Genomic DNA, 23,738 nt, shown 5'->3' with positions numbered 1-23,738 from the left:
TGTAAGGGGTCCAAAGTGTGCCAAGAAAATGTTCCCCACACCATTAGTCCACCACCACTAGCCTTAGCTGTTGGCACAAACAGGATAAATCCATGCCATCTTCTTTTTGAAGCGAAATTCTGATCCTGTCATTAAAGTGTCACAGCAGAAATCCAGACTCACCAGAGCGGCACATGGTGTGGTCATCTGATTTAAGGTTGGTCACATTTTGGATTCAGAGAAGATGTTGCATACCTTGGTTGTAACATGCTTTTTTCAGTTACTGTTGCCTTATTATCAGCTAGAAAACAATCTGGCCATGATCTCTGCCCTCTGGCATGAAGAAGGTATGTTCACCCTGACAAATGCTACTCACAACATATTTTTACTTTTTTGTGTCATTGTCTGCAAACTTTGGAGATGGATGAGTGGTAAAATCCTAGCAGAGCATCAGTTTTTAAAATACTCAGACCAGATAATTTGGTACAAATACAACACCTTCTGAGTACGACATTCATTTTAAACGTGTGTAGAGATGAATGTTACCTCTACTTTAATCCTGACATCTTCCCGTGTGGCTATTAGCTCGTCCAGTTTCTTCTGGGCATTCTCCATGTGGCTGCAGTACTGACCATAGATCAGCAACCTGGGGATGTGAAAAACTAATTAATCCAGTTACTCTGTTACAACTCATCCTCATTAAGGAATCCACAGAAGAAATATGAGGAGACTGTATAAAAATGTTTACAGCTGATACTCTCAAAAGAAATAGTACAAGGACACAAACATTTACAAGTCCCAGAATAATCTTGAATACAACAAAAGCAACTTTTTGAAATGTTAGGCTTTCTTATTAAAGCTTTTTTATTTTTAAGATCATGACTACATCCACTCACAAATGTCCCACTGTGCCCTTAGAAATGCTGGAGGTCCAAATAATAAAACATTAATGTTTTTAGGAGACAGTTGAGATTATAATTTGCATATTTTTGCTCGTCCTCGGTGAGGCAAAGAGCAAGTGGGCCCATAAACCTCCGTGTGGTGTTTGCAGTCTAAAAATAAGAATTAATAAGGACTAATAAGTCTTGTGTTAACATCTAAAATTACGAGATTTATAATATCTTTGTTAAAACACAGGTAAAAAATGTCTACAATTAGCTGTAAAGTAGAATCTTTTGGTAGTATATGGACCTTCAGGCAATGTATTCATTTTAAGTTTATTAATATAATTTGGGAAGTCACGTTAAGAGTCATTTAACACTAACGGGTACAGATAAATGCATGTGTGAATAAATGTATTATAATTAATGTATTATAATTAAAAATATATTCACATCCAAGGGAAATATTTGAAGGGGTGGCATGCTCTTGCCAATAAGCTATAATCATAGCGTACTAATGAAAGTCAGGGCTTTATATCAGTTGGTTTGCAGAGCTCCTCTTATCAGTGTGTGAGGGGAAAACAATCTTTTAATTTTGAGTAGTGAGGATATGAGAGCTGAGTTCATTAGATATTACAATGGGACACTGACATAGATCTACGGGTTCAGCTGGGAGGGAGTTCAAAGTCATCTTGCCTGGAGGATGCCACTGCACGTGGCAAACATTCTTTGCACTTACTCAGTCAAAGTAGGGCACTGGCACAGGCTGGTATAGTGCAACCCACCCGCACAGCTTGGTAGAGTTGGCACATAGGCCTCTTAATCTGAATCTTAAGCGAGCGAGGCGGTGTAGAGAGCTGGCACCCTGAAGTCTAATCAAGCCTCTGATAGCTTTGAATAACAGGCACTAAAAACAGACCATCCAGGGAACTTTGGTAATGATGCAATCAGGAAACAAAACTGGTTATGCATAGTGACACATATTATGTATTTATTTTATATTTAACTTAAGGTTAACCATTTCTATTCATGTTTTTTAATCAATAAGGATACAAATCTTTGGAATGACAAGTCTGTTTAAATTGTCATTAATGGGTATTTCAAAAATTCTGCATGCAGTGTTCCCAAAACACAAATTTCAAATATTAGAGCAAAAGTCTCTTTTAAAATGATTAATTGCTCTCTTCCAGTGGCTCTAAAAAAAATTCATGGCTACAAAACTGTTTTTCAGTTATGCAACTTATGCCAGATGTGAAACACTGAACATCTTCACCTTAAAAGCAGCATTTCTGTCAAACCCATTCACCATGTGATTATCCTCTGCAGAGATCAACAAGAGGTGATCACTGGAGTTTTAACTGGAGCTCAGACAGAAGTTTGAATAAGGCCTCCTCCTGCAGGCTCCAGCTATGGTTAAGCCCAGGGGCCTGTTCTTCGTACCGCGCTAAGTGAGTTAGCTGGATGAGATTGTTGACGATTTCGCGTGATCCTGGATCGTTCGGTTCCCCGAAGCCCATCCGGGACTTGCTGTCATAGCAACAGAGCCGTAAGCGTAAACCTGCTGGGGAGCAGGTTTACTTTATGTAAACAGGATTAGATCGCGGCCACGCAGGTATGTCCGTGTCATTCATACGAAAGCAACAGCGATATTCCACCACTGTTTCACCATAAATAAATAACATCAATGTAACTAAAGATAATGCAGCACTTGATCCTTTTATTGATTTCACACAGATACATACAGGTCATTCCCTAAAAAAGGGAAATGTACTATTAACATTCTATTACATGTATGTGATTATTACAGATGTAATTCATATTTCAGAGTAGTAATTGTAAATTACTTCGTGTAATCAAGATGAGAGACCACGGCTATAAAAGCGAAGGTGGATTTGGGAAGCCTGTCGCAGCCATGTCCTGTCCGTTTACGCGAGCAACCCATTGCGGAAGGTGCAAGATCGATAAGGAGAGTCCTCAGAATTCAGCGTATATTGCAGGACAGACAGGATCCTTTAGCTCAGCGCGACAGTGTGCTCATAGAGAGATATCGATTTTCCCGTGAGGGTATTATTCACTTAACCAACTTGTTGACGAGGGGGTGCAGGACCACCACCTGTCTTTTTTTTTTGCTCTGCCCTTTTCTTGGTTGCTGTTATGAACAAACAAACAGAGTATTCCAGGGTCTCTTTCCAAGAGACGACAAGCAATATAAGTGATAAATATTACCATTCTGTAGAATATTCTTATATTTCACTTTTACTTGTTCCCATGTTCTAGTGGGTCCTGTCGTGGCTCTAATGTGAAAGGGGATATGATATAACATATTATAATATAGTATAATGTAATATAATATTGGATAATATGGTGTGATATGATAAATCTACCCTACCGCCTACTGGTGTTGGCCAGAGGGGCCGATGGCGCAATATGGCAGCCTGGCTTCTGTCAGTCTGCCCCAGGGCAGCTGTGGCTACAACCGTAGCTGCCTCCACCAGTGTGTGAATGTGAGAGTGAATGAATAGTGGCATTGTAAAGCGCTTTGGGTGCCTTGAAAAGCGCTATATAAATCCACTCCATTATTATTGTTATTATTGAATTACTTACGAGTTTGATTTGTCAGCAACTTTCTGCCAGCCCTCTCTCCTTGCTTTTGCAGCCTTTGCAGTGTTCCCTTGCGTTTTAATTAAACTCTGAAACTCCTGAAATCCCTCACTCAAGAGTTCTTGCTCTGCTGCCGAAAAATACCGAGCGCGCTCCTTCGACATTTTCGCCGACCAATCAAAGGGTTGCCGATCAATGTTTCTACTATCGATGCGTAGCCCCTGTTGGGCCACCCAGTGATCTCACATTACTTCATCCAGCTATACTAATCGTCAACAACAGGTGTGTTCGGGGAACCGGAATAGCGAGCTCAGAGTTAGCGCGATGATTTGGTCTTGGATGTTTCATTTGATCTTGGATGTAGTAAGTGACGTACGAAGCACAGGGCCCAGGGCTAACAAGCCCCTGATTAAGATGTGATCCACACTCTGGGAGACAGCTCTCCTCAGCTCTGGCTCCTCTTTGACGACACAGTGATTGAGATTAATGGTGGCCTTGATCAATTTTAAGACTGTGCGATATAGTGAGGACATAATGGTACGTGCCAGGTCACAAATCTTATAGTGAGCTATCAGCTCCTAATGGGACATGAAGGAGTTTGTAATAGCAGCATACGAAATGATGCGATTTAACTTCAGTATGGAAATTATAAGAAATGTTAAAAAACTTGGTGAAGATGAACAAAATGAAGAACAATGGTGGCTCTTTAAGTTATGCAGCAAGCAAATGTGGCTACACTGTCCTAAAGGCTAGAGCAGGGGTAGGCAACCTTTCTAATGGCGAGCGCCATTTAAAATTTCCTCAGAGGTCAGTGTGCCATATGATTGCATTAGCAATAAATTTAATAACGCTCTATATGAACAGTTACACACTATATAGAACCACTTTATAGAATGATATTTGTTTGCAGATGTTGGCAGCTATCAGCGAATAGTTATCAGCTATTTTTAAACAAAAAAAGACTTTTTATCCATAACAGTAAATGAACTGTACAACAGAAAATACAAATGCTATTTATGGTCTCCTCACAAGAATGATAAGAAAAATAAACTGACACACATGTTAATGTGATCTCTGGTCTCCCACTCAGAGACACAGGTCTCCAAGTGTCCAGCATTCAGACCTGAGGACACTCATGTGAGAGAAAATCTGCTCACACAGATATGTAGAGCCAAATATGTCAATAAGGCCTCTGCAATGTTCTGAAGACAGTTAAACTTGTCAGGTAGTGATGTCCAGCAGGTGAAAATGAAAGCTCCATGAACACGCACAGCTGTGGATTCCAGCTGCTTCGATGTTGCATTAACTGGCATTAACCCAGCCAGTTAATGCGAGACAAACCCAGCTGCTCATTAAAGCTTTCTGGTTTGATCAGAAAAGAAAACATTGGTCCATACACCTGAAAGTCCCAAAAATGCATTGTGTCTCGAGTCTACGGATGTATCCGTGTATTTCCGTGGTGCTGATGCTGTGCTGAGCGGAAAGCTCCTGAAGCTTTTGAAGTGTTGGAATGTGGAAAGCTAACAACGTCCCTCTCACCAGTAGGTGAGTTAGTAAGTAAGTTATTTTTTTTAGCCAATTACAAGTTGAATCTGGTAGTTGGGGCTGTTAGCTAAGATACCGTCAACTAATGTGTCTTTGCGAGCTGATTTGCACCGCTGGCCCGGCCATTAATTTTTTGATGCACCTTCTCAGATTAATTCACTGTGTGTCGTGCCCAGGGCTGGACTGGGACAAAAAAAAACAAAACAGCCCAGGCATTTTGACTAAAGACCGGCCCACCAGGTATTAAAGCCATAAAGCCTTTGAATGAAAACAAACGCTGTCTTGTTGGTATACAGGGAGTGCAGAATTATTAGGCAAATGAGTATTTTGTCCACATCATCCTCTTCATGTATGTTGTCTTACTCCAAGCTGTATAGGTTCGAAAGCCTACTACCAATTAAACATTTTAGGTGATGTGTAACTCTGTAATGAGAAGGGGTGTGGTCTAATGACATCAACACCCTATAGGGCTTTGGAGCGTGATGTCACGGGGGTGGGCGTGGAAAGGATTTTGGCCCGATCCGCCATTTTGGGGGTCTAAGTAAGGAGCGAAAGCATAGCCATGGTTCGTACTTGCTGTGTGGTCGGCTGCAATGTTCGATCTTACGACCGGCACGGGAATAAGTTTCGATTGTCTTTTTATGCTTTCCCAACCTGGAAGCAACATGAAGGAGCTCATGTATCGGATATTACCAAACGAAGGCGTCTAGCCTGGATAGAAGCCGTGAGACGAGCTGATATCAAGTTCTGTTACGTCTCCAGATATATCAGCTGGTGTGCTCAAGACATTTTCATTCCGGTAAGTTCTAAATATGTTCACATCACACTTTATAGCTGAATAATATCATCGTTGGTGGTCTCGGAAGTTATAGAAATTGCGATCAAACATAGAATGGAGTGACTTGACTTGACTTGCACACACAGATATCCCCCTAAAATAGCTAAAACTAAAAACAAACTAAAAACTACTTCCAAAAACATTCAGCTTTGATATTAATGAGTTTTTTGGGTTCATTGAGAACATGGTTGTTGTTCAATAATAAAATTATTCCTCAGAAATACAACTTGCCTAATAATTCTGCACTCCCTGTAAGTATGATTTCTATACATTTTACATAAGATAAAAACTTTGGTTGTAAGCTTCAGATAATTATTTAATAACAGCCAGACATTTTAAGTGAGAATGAGAAAGTATTTCTTTGTGCCCCCCTCTCCCTGTTAATGCCCTACCTGCCCCCCTGGCAAAACTTTGCTAGACCCGCCACTGCAGAGTTACCAGCTGTCAGCTACTTAGAAAAAGATCCTGGTGTTATTTGTCTCTCAGAAACAGTTCAGAACTTCCCTTCAACTCATTCATGTCACCTAAAAGGTAAACCTGTTTCTCCATCACCTGTTCAGCTGAGGCACGTGTGCCTAGGGTTGCCGACCCCTGGGCTAGAGCTTGCTTCTTTTTCATTTTTCATTTTTCAATCCATGGCCTTAACCCTCTCAAGGCAGGCGTTGCCGATTTGCAACAGTTAAAAACTAACAACCTGATTACCCCACATACATATTTTATGAGTTTTTTTTTTACTCAGAAGTACCACTGCGGGACTTGGTTGTGCATTAGCAACAAAAAGTTTAATTTGAGCCTGAGAGGGTTAATAAACAAACTATTCAATGAACAAATTATGTTTCTCTCAGAACAATAACAAGAACTAAGTGAATGAAAGTGAATTAATGAAAGACTGATTTATTTTCTCGTGTGAGTCAATTTAACAGAAGGCCATTCTTCAGTGTGTGGAAGTCATTGAGACTATTTTAGTTACGAGCTTTTGCTTCTGCTGCACTTTTATTTTATCTAGGCCACCTGTCCATTGCCAAGTTGCTTGAGTTTAATCTCAGTGCACCTACTAGCCCTCCAAAACCCTAGCTTCACATCACGTTCATATTTCTAGGGTTGAGTGCTCTTTAGGGTAGTGTAGCGTTCTTTGGTACAAATGTAATTATACAAAGCTTTAATGAAGTTTATGGAACTCAAACAATTTTTAAAGCTTATTTTAACAGGTAACAAGGAACAGTGTCAAATGACCCATATGGAAAAGATATATATAAATCTTATAAAGTTTGTATCTGTCTTGTGTGAAACTTGTATGAAAAGCATATAAGAGTGAAGACAGATATAAGATCCCTTGAAAAATTATATAATGAAACTTGTATGGTTTGGATACTTACTAAAACAATATATGAAAGTAATGAGAAAGTGGCCACTTTCATGAGTAAATCACATATAAGTTTTTACTATTTCTTTTCCATATGGGGAGGTACAATATTTTTGCTATTTTACAATTACATTGCTATATTTCATCAGCCTGTTTGTGTTCAGTATCATGAAAGGGCAACCAGTTACATTCTGTATGTATATAAAATAAAATATAGGGTGCTGTTATACAATAAATGAAAAAAAAATGTCTATATCTATTTTTATGACCAAAATATCACCCCAACAATCACTAAATCTCACAAAAACTATATTTGGATACAACAAAATTCGGATACATGAACATTTTTAATAGCAAGCTTTTTATCTAAACTGTGAGAGGCCAATTGAAAGTGTTGTCATCTTCTTAAACCGAGATCGTGAAACCAAACTGCTAGTGACACACAAGTACACTGAAGCATCCATGCAGTCTTCTCACCCAGCCAGCTCTAATTAGTCTGTGATGTGGTGATAAATACGCTCAATGCTTAACCACGGCTCTTAAGAAATTGCTGAAAACTGGTGACAATTCATTACTAACAGTTTACTAACAGTTTTCGACATTCAAGCACAAGAATTTGTGCTTGAATGTTTACACACTGATGAATACTGTGTTGTGGTTGTTTGTTTTCCTTCTGTACAGATTTGAGGAAAAACCCGATCACCTTCTTTTAGTTGCTCCCTTTAGGGGTTGCTACAGCATATTATTTGCCTTCATTTCACCCTAACCATAGCATCCTCTTCTGTCACACCAACCCTCTCCATGAATCTTCTATGCAGTTTTCCTCTTTTCCTCCTACCTGGCAGCTCCATAGTCAACATCCTTTGCCCATTATCCCTCCATCCCTCCACTGTACATGTCTGACCATCTCAGCCTTGTCTCTCTAACTTTGTCTCCTAACTGCTCAAACTGAGCTGTTCCTCTTATGTACTATTGATGAACTGCATGCTTCATTTGGCAAACATTTTATGGCTGGCTGCCCTGCCTGATGCTACCCTCCCCATTTAACTGGGCTTGTGAAGTACATAGGACTATGATTTCTTTTTTATTTTTTTTTTGGGGGGGGGGGGGATGATATCAGATATAACATCAACAACTTTTATAAAGCTGATTACAGCGAGGGAAACAAGAAGAAGAAATCATCCCAGTGGTCAACCACAAAGTCTGCAGTGTGAATAGTTACCTTCCACTGAAAAATAACGATATTTCTATTCATTAAATGATCGTTTGGTAAGTTTCCCGCTATGCCATTAGCATACCTGCAGGATGCAGTAGCCCACGCAAGGAAAAGGAAAAAGATAGATAAATAAACAGGAGTTTGCAAGTGCAGGAAGAAACTTCATGTTTTTATTCTTTTAAGTGCCGGTGATATTGCCCTGCTGTGCTGGCCTCTTCTGACACCATCGTGCATGTTATCTCACAGGAAATGCAATTTTGAGTAGATGTGCTCTGAGCCTTCACCCCCCACCCTTGTGGAGCCCTGCGAGGCGAGTCAGGCAAGTGAGGAAACCTCCCAGCAAAGCAGAAGTGACAGGCTGTGGAACTAGCTAATATTCTCTGACACATGGCATTGGGACCCTCTCACCTCTACTCAACATATCCAGCACACAGCAAATGGAGGAGAACACAGAGCAAAGACCTCCACTAAAGAGCCTCATAGCATGGCCATGATTAGGCACTGCATGGATATCAGGGAGTCAGATTACTCCGGAAATGAGTTGGGGAATGTTGCAAATGAGTGCATCAACAAGAGGGCACTTAGATGCCCATTTAGTTTATAGAGCTTCCTCTGAGTGTACTTTTCCATTCTGCCTGGTTCTGACTGTTTAAGAATTGAGCATATAAACCAGTGACATTTTCAGCATGGCATTCAGACCAATACAAAAAAAAAAGCTTTTCATCTTTGGCACCAACGTGAGGCAAAAAAACGATACAAGCACATTGTTGTAAAGGTCACAGGGACTTACAAGCATAGATAACCAAATTTATTGTGCAAAGCCAGGTCCTTAGAAAATTGCCAAGATGAATGAAGAGAGCGTTGCTGTGTGAATAAAAATCCCCTGGTCACTGTTGTCTATCGCCATGGCGAGACAAGACACCACTGTGGCTCATAATGAGGACGGTCTACATGTCAATCATAGTGAGAAAGTCAAGGCTTCTGACGTAAAGGTTCCTCAAATCAAATGAATGGTCTTAAAATAACCCAGCATCTCTTTTGTGACAAATGTTGGTAATGGTAAATAGCAATGAATCGTATGTAATTAGGAAATCTGTATATAAATGGAGCGAAGCAGAAGCAGAAGTTTAAAAACCATTTACCAAACAACATGCAGATTGTATAGTGCTGTGAATAGGCATTTGTCCCCTGTCTGGTTTCTTTTTTAAACCTGAGTAAATAGAAAATGCAGTTTTAAAATGATGATCTTATGTATCAAGGGGAAAAAATCTATCCCAAAGGTTTACTTTTTCACATAGGGAAATAATAATTGGTTGTCTTTGAGGGGTTTTTTTAGACATTTAGACATGGACTTGCTGGGATGTTTCAGATCATTGTCCAGCTGCATAACCCAAATGCTCTTGAACTGAAAGCCTCTCCTTAAGAATTTTCTGGTAGAGACAGAATTCCTGGTTCCATCAGCTTCACAAGTCATCCAAGTCCTGAAGCAGCAAAGCAGCCGCCTGCCATCACACCACCACCACCATCACCACGTTGACACGATGTTGTTTTTATGAAATGCTGTGTTAGGTTTATGCCAGATGTAACAAGACGACATTACTTTTTCACAAAGGGCCAGGTAGATTTAGATATTTTTTTCCTTGTTCACTTAAATTAGTTAAATTTGTTACATACAAACAAATTTAAAAAAGAAATCAGCAAGGGGGCAAATACATCTCCAACCTATCTTGGCAAAAGGGTGCCTCTCCCTAAGCCTGGTTCTGCCAGAGGTTTCTTCTGGTTAAAAGGGAGTTTTTGCTTCCCACCGTTGCCAAGTGCTTGCTCAAAAGGGTTCGTCTAATTGTTGGGGTTTTCGCTGTATTATTGCAGGGTCTTTACCCTACAAAATAAGGTCCTTCGCTTTGACTTGGTTTTATATAAATAAAATGTGTTTATATAGTGATCCAGTTTAAATAACATTGAACTAAATTTAATTTTTACAGCATTGTATGTGCCCCTTTAATGCCATTCTGTTTGTTCAAAAGAGTGGAAATCTTAGTGTAGAGCAACATTTGATTTTAGTGTCATGGAGCTCTTTGCTTCAACACAACATTGTCCATCATACAGCATAGCGCGTACAGACAGGTTGATTTCTTCCCAGTCTTGTGTGAAATAAATTGACTCGCCTGTCCAATGTTCCATCCAACACTTTTACAATAAACTGTAATTCTGACTGTGAGACTTATCATCTTACAGTGACCAGTGTTACAGGCACTTTAATGGGTAGGACAAGATTCTTCTTCTTCCTGTATATTATTATATAGTATATTATCCAGTATTGATACAGATGGAAAAAAAAAAAATAATAAAAAAAAAAAAAAAAAAAAAAAATATATATATATATATATATATATATATATATATATATATATATATATATATATATATATATATATATATATATATATAGGTATATATAAAAACAAGAAGCTTAAACCACATTTCCTCAGTAAACAATACAATTGGTGTAACTACAGATGTTTCCAATGAGACTTCCCTTCCTGTACTTTTAAAACAGCTCTACGTGCCTCCACAGACGTCTGATCACGTGACAACCTCCCCTTGTCCTTTAGTGACCTATGGCCAGATTAAGTTTTCCAACCATTGCTGAATCAGACCAGGGAGTAAGATGAGCTTAATGAGGATGGAGAAACAGTAAGACTGTGGTTGCATGTATGAGGCTGAGGGAGACAGTATGTGCCTGTCTCTGTCATTTAACAGAAATACAGTCCCTTATGTCAAACCGATTTTATGTTACATGGTCTCTTAAGGCTTAAAGAAGAGGCCCGAAAAAAGCCTATTACCTATGCAAACTGATGTCACCCAGAGAAGTGCTGTGAATGTTTTCAGTTAAAAGCATCAGAGAGGAGGGAAAAGTATCTGTGCTATCACTGTGCAGAGGAATAGAAAATGTACTTATGGACGCAGGGACAGGTAACACATGCGGTGCATTGTGTGACTCGCTTTCATGCCGTAATGGCTGTGTTATTCGCAAGAGCGCCACATCCATAGCACTGTATGGAATCATAAATGAGACCAGAAGCTATCATCATTACCATTAGCTATGAAGCAGTCGCCTTAGCGGGGATCATTGCTCCCCTCAGGGATGCAAATTATCCACACGTTGCTCCACAGCTGGGCGAGATTGAGATCATCTGAGAGAAAATCCAGTTTGCCAATAACCCCCAGCTTTAACTGTTCACTGGGTTTCATAATCTCCACACTGCTGGAAACACCTTCTCATCAAGTCATTTCCGTATTAATTTGTAAAACATTATTTATTAAACCAAGTGAAACAATGAGATATTTGGCAACAGCTCTGAATACTGACTGAGACCTATTTTCAGAAACAGAGAAAATTATTTTTACTGCCCTTGGGAATTTGTTTATGATTTGCTTCAAACAGATATTCATTTATTAAGATATTTGTTAAATGTTTAGGCAGTTTTCAGCTCTGTTGTTTTTAAATGTGAATATATATCCTGAGCACCTGACAGTAGAAATCACAGAACAGCTAATACGTGGGTAAAATAGATAGATGGTGGTGGAATAAGTGGAAAGACTAATATAAAGGAATATAATTTGGACAAGCTAATGCAATGCTTTGAGTATACACTCTGATGGACAACTATGGTGTACATGCTCTCTCAGCTTTTTCATTAAACCGGTTCATTTTAATCGACTTCTTCCTTGAACACTAATCCCTTCAATCCACTGATCCGTGGATCCTCAACGTGATGCTGCTTCCTAAATTTGAAAGTAAAGGAAGAAAATGCCACAGCTTCTAAACTATAAGTGGATTTTAACACCCCATGCACAGAACACAGAAAAGCACAGGACGTCTATGAACAAACACAACACAGCAATGTCCGGATACCAACCTTTCTTTGAAGTCGAGAAAGATCTTCCCCAGGCCGCTTCCTCCACTGACCATGTTCATTTCAATGGCTCGCAAGAGAGCAAAGTGGACTTTGATCACATCCTAAAGGAAAAATAACAATAAAAAGTAGAATTTCATCATCACCCCCAGCATGAAATATTGACACAAGGCTGGACGGATCCATGGTTTCACGTTGTTTATGATCCTACAATCCAAATGTTGTAGCTGAAATTGAGACTCATCAGACCGGACAACTTTTCCAGTCTTGTACTATAGAAAATGTAGTGAGGCTGTGCAAATTGTAGCTTTATTACAGTAACTGATCTTTTTTCAAGGTTCATTGTATTCGGAGGTGCTCCTCAGCATTCATTGGTTATTACGAGTGGCTATTTGAGTTACTGTTGCCTTGCTCAGCTTGAAGCAGCCTGGACATTCTCTTCTGACCTCTGGTATGAACAAGGCGCTTTCTCACAGGCAACTGCTGCTCACTGGATATTTTCTCTTTTTCAGAATATTCTCTGTAAACCCTAGAGATGGTTGTGTGTGGAAAAAAGCCCACCAAATAAGCAGTGTCTAAAATACCAAGACCAACCAGTCCAGCAGCTAATAGCCATACCACATTGAAAGTCCATTAAATCACCTTTCAGCCCTTGGTGCTCTACTTAAACTTCGGCAGGTCTTGACCGTGTCTACATGCCTTAATGTGCTGGGTTGCTGCCATCTGAGTGGCTAATTAGATATTTGCATTAATGCTCTGTCTGATTTTCAGCTATTTGGTCCTATGTGAAGCACTTCAAAGTGCAACCAGGATGAAAGGTACAAATAAAGTTTAATTAACTGATACAAGAACTCATCTTGAAACATTTAGTACACATTGTTGCCCTCTCTATTAAACTCTAATTAGTTCAGATTGCTAAGTGAAGATATAGTTGAGAAGTTGTATTTTTAGGAGAGACTGAGAACACACTCCTTCTGAATGTGATCATCTTTGCTATTTAGGTTATGTTGCCTAATTGCCAGAAAGCTGTGCGTCTATGTGGCTTCTATGTCCCAGAAAAAGAGAACAGAGGAGATCAGCAGTATAGACCTTTTTCACAAAGGTGGCTAAACATTTATTGAATATTACAGTTATTTAACATATTTTATAACCCAAGATTATTCGACATTTCTCGTGAACAAGCAAGTATGAATCCCTGCTACTTTATCACCACTTTCAAATCTCCATAAGCAGTCTGCAGCTCTCAGACATAATGCATAAACCTGGGAGAAGCTGGGCAATACTGTGACACACATTAAAACAAACACAATGAGTATTTACAGTTCAGGGCCAAATTAAACTATAAATACTCATTATAGGAGAGACTCAAATAAACTACAGCTGCTTTGTGTGTTACAGGTCAGCAAAACAGTGTGACTCATTAACATAATTTAATGCAACTCTGTACCACATGTGGTCCAGAGTGCGTGGTGGTATTTACATTTACATTGGTGTACATTTATACACCAATGAGGCATATTTTCTCGGCAGGAATGTTGACTGTTTTCTACTCTGGCCGTGACGAAAACACTGAGCAATGACAACACACTCAGCCCGAAGCAAAGCATGAATTTTCACAGCTTTGCACCCTTAATATACAGAAAATATAAACAATAGATCCCATCATTCTTTCAGCCATCCATACACATATCGAGTTATTCGCTTAGTGTGAAACGCATCCAGGTGTGCAGCACTGGCATTATGTTGTCTCGTAGAGTGGTTACTCACCTCCAGGTTTACAAAGATTGCCTCCATGTCCTGTGGACTCAAGACTTGCCTCAGTGGGATCATGTAATTCTTGAGGAAAGGAAGAAAAAAAAAAGAAAATTGGTGATTTTATGGGGTTTTTTGTTGTTTTTTTTGAATAGCCACAGATTTCCCTTTTACAAACAAACAGTATAACTGGCATTTTCTCTCATGTCATGTGTGAACAGTTCACAGATCTGTGAAAATGACCCACAAAAATATCAGGCTGTGTTGTAAAAAATCCTTTTGAGGCCTAAGTGTGCAATAAATACATACAGCTGTTGTTTACGAAGCCCACTTATGCTTAGAGAGGAAAAAAATATGCTTTTTATTTCTCTAACGCTGCTTTATGGTTGTCACATTTCATCATCATAATGATAACAAATAGATCAACTAAGAAGCAACGCAAAGATAACTGGGTTTATTAACCCCAACTCAATTAAGCTTAACGAGTCCTCTGATCATAAGAAGGTTATTTATTCTAATTTAGACTTGTGCTGGTCTGGTGTGGGAAACACAGGATGCACATTTAGTTTAATGAAATTAGCGGAGCGGATGATTTGCGGCGCTCCATGAAATCGTGAATGAAATCTGTCAACGCGGAAACTGATGCGATACCAGCGCCGATCTCAGCGATGGTTTATTACTACACCGTGAAAGCTCAAACGTACGCGTCAGGGTGTGAGGGTCTGAGTCTTTGAGCACAGAATGTTTGTTTTTGATTTTCTCGGTAAACGGTAATCATACTTTGTAAAATGTTGTGTGTCCTGTGCTTCGCAAACTTCACGGCTCATATTCAGAAGACACACCGAGACTTTAGTCCTGGATAACTGTGAGAATGTTTCAGTGTCATTCCCTAATAAGCTAAAATGAATTGTGACCAATTGTGCTACAATTACGTGAATGTAGCGTGAAAAGTGAATGTTTTAAATATGCTAACTCAATTAAAGAAACCGTGTCAGCAGGGAGAGAGTCACGGCTGTTTCTAGCTTTCTGTGTTACATCTGCTAAATATTATTATTATTATTGTAATTAGTCAGACAGACAGACACATACCACAAAGACACATTATACAGTAATGTGAAAAAGTCTTGAATCCACTTTTTTATTTTTCATTAGGAAAATCCAAAATAGGCGTAGTGATTTATTGAAACACACAAACATAAACAGAAATATAGAACATAGGGGAAAAACAAGGTTTGTACAATTCTGCTGAACTTGACAGTCAGTATTTGGTATGGCCAAATTTATAATTCAAGACAGACAGAACTCTCTTAGAAAAGCTTTCTTGTAATTCTTTTAGTCTTTAGGATGTTCTCAGGGCTTCTTGCAAGACATTTAAAGCATTTAAAAATGTTTCTTTCTCAGTTAGGCCTCCTGGCATTCTTTTGTTATTTAGGTTTTATTAGGTTTCATTTATTTTTATTTTATTTTAATGTGGTTCTTTTTTAATATTGTTTACTAGTTTTTCTAGATTACTATTAACAAAATGTCTAAAGATATCATTTTAAACCATTTTTTTGCCAAGTTGTCTGCTATGTGCAGACAGCAGTGGTTCTCGAGTTAGGTGTCTTTTTAATGCCTGAACTATTTTTTGCTTTAGTCGTTTAAGTGACTTAAATAACTATTCAAATTATTTTGAACGTCAGTCAGCTAAAAGGACTGTACTAAAAACGTCACTGAAAAAGACAAAAAAAAAAAAAAAAAAGACAGCCACTGTCCAAAGAAGAAACACTTGCAGAAAAACCTCAAGACCTGTTGCTGAAGACCAGTAAAAAAAAACAAAAAAACCCACACACACACACACACAAAAGAAACAAAATAGAAAAAAATAGAAAAAATAGTCTGGCTACCTGCAAAGAAAATATAAAGAAATGAAAGTGACTGTTGCACAGCACTACAGACAATAAGAAAATAATGTGCAAGGGTAGGAGCAGAAAAATAAATATAACCTTTTAAAATGTTCTAGTGGAATAAGTGAATAAAATAAAAGTAAAATAAAAACTAAAATTAATACAAATGAATAGCTTCACTTTTATTGTAGTATATTCCCTTTGTAGGCAGCAAAGTATTAATCAGTTTTTCTAAGCTTGATGTGAATAAGTCACAGCTAATGTTACAATGACCTGATATAATTACTGTGTTTAAATGTAATCACAGAGCGGGCAATCTTTGCAGCAGAGCCTTGTGAATAAATATAATCCAACGCTGCTCCCTTCTCTTTGCCAGAGATGATCGTTCTCTTTCATACAAATACTGTGTGGAGTAAGAACAATCACCTGTGATAAACTTCAACACACAAAGAATAAAACACCTTTAAGGTGGGTGGAGAAGCATGCATATAAACAAATTTTATGATTAATTATTTCAGAAATATTTATTTTTCCCCGACACACATAGAGTATGTTCTCTCATATGTGATGTGTACTTAAAGGCTTAGGGATCAGCGTCATCCTTGAAAGCTGAGATAATAATAATCATATTGATCTACATCCATGACACTTGTGTTCAAATATATATGACATTTCCATGCTGTGACCTGGCCCAAAGGTCTGAACCACCAACAAAGAAGTGACAAAGGAAAATTCAAGCATTGCATGGTTGTGCCAAAGGGAAAATGCACGCTTATCAGAAACTCAAATAGAGCTGTATTTGTAAACTCACCTTCTCAATGTCCTCTAAAGTCTTGTAGTACTTTGCTTCAGTTTCCTGAATCTCCACTAAGCAGCAGTTTCTCTTGTCATCTTCTGTCATACCCATTTTCTGCAGTGAGAATCAGATAAAATAATCAGTGACGACGATCACTTTGAACAGTTATATACTGCTAATTGTTTCAGTGATTATTTTTTTATATGTTACTAAGAATACATTAAAGGCTAAAATAACAGGGTCAGCATCACTAGTTTGCAATTTAAAGGACCACACAATGCTTTGATGTTTCCATCAAATTCTGCAACACTTTATTTCAACCTGTACTTGAAATTTTTTTTTTAGAAATTTTTGTATAACACTACTGCTATAAGAGCTGACTGTTGTTTTTATGAATTCCCAACTGTATGAAAAGCAGACTTATGACAAAGTGTTTGTGTCGTGTAATCCATCAAGGCCGTCGACTTGCGTTATCAGCAAGAGATAATGCAGTGCAGTCTTCCAATACAGTCACTTTTAGTCAATTTGCATGTAAACTCCTTTACTCTGCAAACACAATGAAATACTGACAAAATGAATTTAGACTTCATCTGACAGTTTACACAACTTATAGTCAGCTGTGCTTTCCTTTGCCAGGATGATCCACCCTTCATCATCAACATCTTTTTTTTATGTAGCCTATGATTTTTCCACACTTAAGAAATTTTTTAAAAGCTGAGACAGTAGGAACAAATCTAACCCCCCCCAAAAAAAAAAAAAAAATCTAACCCCCAATTATTGTTGTTTTTCTGTTAAAACAAGCAGAAATAAATGTAAAATTAGACATGTTTTGATACATGCTCGATAATCCAGAGAAGTGATTCTGTTCAACTGCAGGCAGCTGAACAGAGTTTTCCCCACAGGTTTCCTCAACTTTACAAACAGTGGTTATGTAACTATTGTTCATAGGGTTGGGGAAACCTGCAGTCAGCTGAGACTGGATGCGTGATGAAACGTTTCTCCCACTGAAGGCTATACATCCAGATGAACAGAATCATCCTTCTGGGAATGAATTTTTTTAATGTATCTGATTATGTCAAAGATAAATTTCTAAATATTTAGCATAGCTGGTGCCATGGCTAGAGATGGTGATGACACTGGCTATGACAGAAGGATGCAAAATAATGAGCGTTTGAGCGTCACTGTATGTGTGGGTTAGCTGGTTTAAGAAGACATGTGTAAAGAAATGTACATGAATCCAACGTTGTCAAGGCAAAACAATGCAAGCAGGCATGCTGTGATGGAGCCAGGTTAAGATGTGAAAAAGAGTCAAACTTCTACAGAGGGCCTGATGTCTCCATCTTCAGATGTGTATGTATGTGCATGCTTTGTTGAAAGAACAGTATACTGTAAGTGAGAAACCCTGTTGATCATGGCGAAACACACCCACACACATGTTGTAGTATGATTATGAGCACCCTGAGGAATTAATAGCTAAGCCATCTGGAGTAGATCTGGCTGTTGATAACCAGTGCTGGTAATACGAAAACTGGCACTAACAATGCAAAAATACAAGTCCAGGCCTTAGGCCAGCACAGGATCAACCAATCCGAGAAGTAGGGTTCAAAGCCAGCAGCATATTGTTTATTTGCTTTAGTGTGGCAGCTGGCGATGCTAGCTGAAGTCAGCACTGCAGTCACAGAGCTGAAGTCACTAGCTCTGAGTCAGACTGAACCAGATGGGGTATCGTTCACCATCGGTCCAACGGTCAGTAACTTAATTGGCAGATCTTTCTCTTGGGATGCTAGGAGTTGGTTTTAAATAAGGTGGTGGAGGGAATTTGCTGACAGGGTGTTGTGAGTCACAAGCACAGTGGCACTCACCTGCATGTATCTGATCTGCAGCATGAGAAAAGCAGAGCAAGTCAGAAGTAAAGATTTGTCACTGATTATGAAAGAGACATCTGCTACAGTTGAGTTTAGAGACACGATGTCATGCAGATACCGTACGACAATGACAAGGCCGACCACAGAAATAATCTAAAGCTAGTTAAAAGTGAGTGGGGGTGTTTCCTCTGGCACTATTAGTTCATTGCATTCCTGTAATGCAATTCGTTATGGTAAAATGAAATCATGCAAAAGAAAATTCTTCCAAAGAGTGGGGAGAGTTGCAGTGATTTAGTCATAGACCGTCACGTAGCACATTTGTACAGTATATTAAAAAACAACAACAAAAAAACGCAATCAGTAATTGTGAAAAGAAAACAAGTCCTTAATGATCAAACAGGAGTTCTCACCATGGGTTGTCGTACTTCCACTTTAATGATGTCCTCATAGATGTCGTCCCCATCATCCTCGCATGGCACACAGTCATAGATGTCATCCTCACCCAAGTCATGTTCACTGGGGGAAAACACATGCACTTTAGATGAACAAGTCCATCTAACCGCCAACCTTCAAAACCAAATGATAAACGGTCTTTTCTCACACCTCCACGTCAAACTTCTTTGAGTGCACAGACCAGGTGAACTAGCTTGTTATCCTTAACAAGCCCTGCCTGAAGGATACTAGTGATCTAGGCAAGGGAACACAGAACCTGGTGTTCACAAAGCTCCAATAAGTTATGAAGTGGCATCTCTCTTTAATGTATTTATGTTGTTTTGGCACCCAGCTAGCTCACTGACCTTTAATTAGGCAAGCAGCCAGCAGAGCACCGACAGTTACTGTGGAGAGGAGGATCTCCTGGGAAAGATTCTCATGCTCTGTGAGCCAAAACTGTGTCTCCCCCTGCTCCGTATATGCAATTATTGTTTGGGAAACTTATTGAGGCGGCAGGGATCCCGCAGCAGGAAAACACTTTGGCAAAGGGCCCATCTCGATGCAGTTAATAAGAAGGGAGCTTTAAGTCGCAAAAGGGAAATAAATGATTAAATACTGTAAATAAATAAAGAGAGTTGCCTGCTAAATAACAGAGGGCAACTGTTTGAACTTGCTCGCTTGTTTAAACAAAATTCCATTTACCTAGGCTGTATTCAGACACAGGGAGCGTAATGTTCTTGTATTACAATAAGTTGCCATAGATTCAGCCAACTTCAGTGATGAAGCCCTTTCTTTTATAATTAGTTATAATTAGCATGATGAATAAGCTGTTAATTACTGTACTTGGTTCTGAAGGGTGCTTTGATCGTGATTTCTAAACAAATATATGGACATTTATTCATGGTGAACATGGGAAATATCATATGCATCTAAAAATATGTCTGTGTTATTAACTTTAATGGTGGTCTGACTCCCAAAAGGGATGCAAATTTAGTCACTAAAGGAAAAAAAATGATCTTAATTGCTTCCACGCTCTGTGCTGAACTCCAGTTTCTGTGAGGGTTGACAACCAAGACACACAAATGTACCATCCACCTCCATCTTTTGTTATAGTTCCCAACATTCGCTGCCCTGAAATCTTCGGGAAAAGGACGCCTAAGGTTGAGGCTCAGCGAGCATCCGCTCTTTTTGAATGTCCTTGAGCAGAACACCAGCTCAGGGGATGCTGTTTTGTACTCTGACCTCTCTGAGTGAGAACAAGAAAGAAGAGGGTTTGCTCTTCTTGGATGAATGCTGCATCCTCCAAGTGGATGTGCATGTGATCCCTAGCACATAAACCTGCCTGTTTGTGCATTCTTGAAGCACAAACCTCACTGCAGTCTGGCTAATGGGGGCCATAACCCAGCTGCCGTTATACCAAAACAACCAGATCCAGACCACAAAATCCTAATTCCCCTTTAAGATCACTGAAATTGGTTATTTTGTTGAGCTTTCATAAGATTTATTAATTCATGCATATTTGAAAACAAGATTTTGTAGCACAGGTCTACAAAAAAAAAAAAAAAAAAAAAAAAAAGAAATCTTGTTTGTAGGTTGGTGGATTCCATCCACTGTGATGTGACCTTCTACACGTGCCATCAAGGCAGTGGCATCCCTGCTTTCACTGCTGTCAGGGGAGGGAAAAAAAAGCGAAGTGAGAGAAATGCCCTCAATCAAATATGCAGCTTTACCGTAATGCTGGTGCTCAGGTGCGTTTGAAGTTTTAATTGAGGTGACTTGGTTCACTATCAGCACTGCGCTCCATCTTTCTTCATTAAGTAAAAGTGTCTCATGTTGAATACTGAGAAGGCTGCGTGGGAGGACAATGGCCACCTGATGCTGTCCCTTCAGTATCTCCTCTCTGAACTTTGAGACTACAGCACTCTCCGCAGACACAGATGAGCACCATGACAGAAAGGCTCTTTGGAAAGCAGGTAATTCACATATTTTTTTGTTTAATTCCTCAGACAGAGCTTTATATGAGGGAGGTTTAGTGCAGTGACATGAATGTTGCCTGTTAAGAGATCGAATAGGAAGTTTGTAATATCTAGTTCGTTTTTATCTATTAGAGAAAGCTTGGCTCACTGGAACATTTGTTAACATCTGTTAGCTTCTTCATCTCTCTTAGTTATTCAGTTTGTCACTGATCTTTTTTAGCAAGCAAGTTCAAAATGTATGCATGTTCTTATTAATGATTAATGAGTAATTACTGCATTATACTGATGAACCAGATGCGTAACTGATTATGAAAGCCAAACTTTTCCTATTTCTTATTTCGATCCATATTCAAAACATCATGCCAAGTTTTACTAATATGTGTTTTACTTATATGCCAACAGATATACAATATTTTATCTTGCTTGCATTTAGACAACCAATATTCATTATGATATTTTCCTTGTTGATTATAACAGATTGTTGCAAAATAGCATTGAGACAACATTGGAAAGGAGGTGTTTTACAACCGTTGCCATATCATTAATGTTAAAGCAAGTAACAAGTAAAGTAAATAGCAATCATTACCACACTGCTGAGCATTTTTCTGCTGGGAAATTTTGGGTCCTGGAATTTGTATGTATTTTCCTTTTGAAATGCACCACCCACTGACATTGTTCAAGAACAAGCACATTCCCTGGGGGAGGATGCTGCTATAAAGGTTTTACTAGCACAGGACACCACAAATACCTCCTCAGAACTGCTTGAGGAACACAACGAAACAGCCCAAGGCATTGATCCAGCCTCCAATCTCTGCAAATCTTAATACAATTGAGAGGACTGGGGGGTACAATCCTGAGCCACAGAGGTCCTGCCTGACAAGACGCAAGACGTGAAGCATTGGCTGCAAACGTCCAGGTGGGACCGTCTGTGCTGTTCTGGTCCAATATAAGCAATATACCCACCCAGCAGATGGTTTTAATGATGTGGCTGTTCAACATAGTATGTGTAGTCAATCAAATCTGTGTGTGTATACACTGTGGGTATGTGTGTGTGTACACACACTGTTAGAAAGGGAGAGAGCAAGAAAACAGTAAGATCTTTCTATCCAGTTTAGTAAGTCACATGAGAATTATACAGCTTATTTCTTTATACTAATAAAAATTGCATTTATGTGCATGTGCACATGTGTAACCATCACAGTGAATGATTAAGGAATGGAAGTAGAGGACCTAAGGACTAACAAATTGGGTGTGATTTTCTCTCTGATTACACAGTGACAGGCTAAAGGCTGTCTAGTGTGCTTGCATGCAATTGGCCTGCTGTAATGTGCTTCCGGCCTTCAATGACATAGAGTTAACATGGGGGTAGTAGAATGTGACTCATCATATCTGAGCTACTGAGCACATGTCTCTGAAGGCTTGGCTGCTTTGTGTATTTTTATTTAAATTTCAAAAGTTGTTTTTCTTTGTTACTGCTTCAATATTCTGCTCCAGCTCTGACCCTCCACACTGTAGCTACTAAACTGCATTTGTGCAGTTCAAAATCAGAATAAATGGGGCAGTAGTTTAGCTCACTGGGATGTGGGAAAAAAAACCCTGTGGGATTGGCACATATACCACAGAGGAGAGCAAAGATATTGGGGCAAGGTACTATAAATGGAACCTGGAGCTTTCCTTAAGGTTTAGGGCCACAAATGTGCCTCGCTGTAGTACATTCACCGCATTTTGATAATGTGCACATGAGCAGGGAAGGTTTCACTACACTGCATAAAATACTGCATCATGGGGACACTAATATACTTTGGAAATGTATAGAAAGAAATCTTGGCTATATATAAAACATTAGTTTGATGGAAAAAACTGGGAAAGCACCTGATATCAACACCCTCGGGCACAGATTCTGATAACCTTAGAGGAATCAATACTGTACTATTTCCAAAAAGGCAGCAATGCATATGACATCATTAATAGCACAGTTTCTCTCCTTGATTGTAAAGATTAAAAGATGATAAATACTATTACTATGTAATACCAGTCATTTAGAGGCATGATGCTACTTAATACCTTGCATTAAGAAAAAGAAAGAAAAACAAACAAACCTTAACTGAGCTCACTTCATGTTATTGACTTTTCATGTCAACCTGCCTGAGGGATTAATGGAGCAAAATAAAATGCAAAAGAGTGACACAAAAGGTTTGTGACAGTGCATGCTTCGGAATGGAAATCTATGTGTTCCTTTCGCAGAGCAAGAGTCCCTTGGCGACTGTGCCCGATCCACCCTGATTTCATGGTTTGTCAATTCCAGGATGGAGTCATTCCAGATGGGAAGAACTCTCAGCTAAACGATGTGAGGACTTGACTTGAGAAGGCCAGAGGGGAGAGGCACAAAGTTTAACATATTAACCTGTGAGACCTCAATTAGGATGAAGGCTGACCTCTATCTGAGTCATACAGTATACTTGTGGAAACAGATACAGTCCAGCAGAATGCCAAATCATCATATACAAATAAACCATAAGTGCACCTATCAGGGAATCTCCATTCCATTCATTTGCACTGAACATTTCTGGGTTAGCCCATAATGACTGCTTAAAGTATCATTTGACATTCTTCCGCCATAATATTGTAATTATGGAAATCTTCTTGCGACAAACCGTCACATGCCTAAAATGACACATGCAATTTTCAGGT

At 39.1% G+C, this 23,738-nt stretch overlaps 2 protein-coding genes across 9 annotated transcripts in view; both read right to left on the bottom strand.

Moving 5' to 3' along the window:
- Positions 1-23,738, bottom strand: part of vav2 (vav 2 guanine nucleotide exchange factor) — a 193,540-nt gene that overhangs the window by 23,775 nt on the left and 146,027 nt on the right. For all 7 annotated transcript variants that reach the window (XM_082538844.1, XM_082538846.1, XM_082538845.1 and 4 more), the window contains exons 5-9: positions 19,050-19,155; positions 16,790-16,888; positions 14,108-14,176; positions 12,344-12,444; positions 526-625 (exon numbers count right to left, since the gene is read on the bottom strand). In XM_082538844.1, the coding sequence (XP_082394970.1) occupies positions 526-625; positions 12,344-12,444; positions 14,108-14,176; positions 16,790-16,888; positions 19,050-19,155 (475 nt within the window). The remainder of the gene's footprint in view (positions 1-525; positions 626-12,343; positions 12,445-14,107; positions 14,177-16,789; positions 16,889-19,049; positions 19,156-23,738) is intronic.
- The window catches only part of LOC309709922 (uncharacterized protein), a 322,961-nt gene that overhangs the window by 160,612 nt on the left and 138,611 nt on the right, over positions 1-23,738 (bottom strand). The window lies entirely within an intron of this gene.

This window comes from Aulonocara stuartgranti (assembly GCF_965226115.1).
Source record: "Aulonocara stuartgranti genome assembly, chromosome: 7".
NCBI classification, from domain to species: domain Eukaryota; kingdom Metazoa; phylum Chordata; class Actinopteri; order Cichliformes; family Cichlidae; genus Aulonocara; species Aulonocara stuartgranti.
This window is presented reverse-complemented; position numbering and strand designations above follow the sequence as displayed.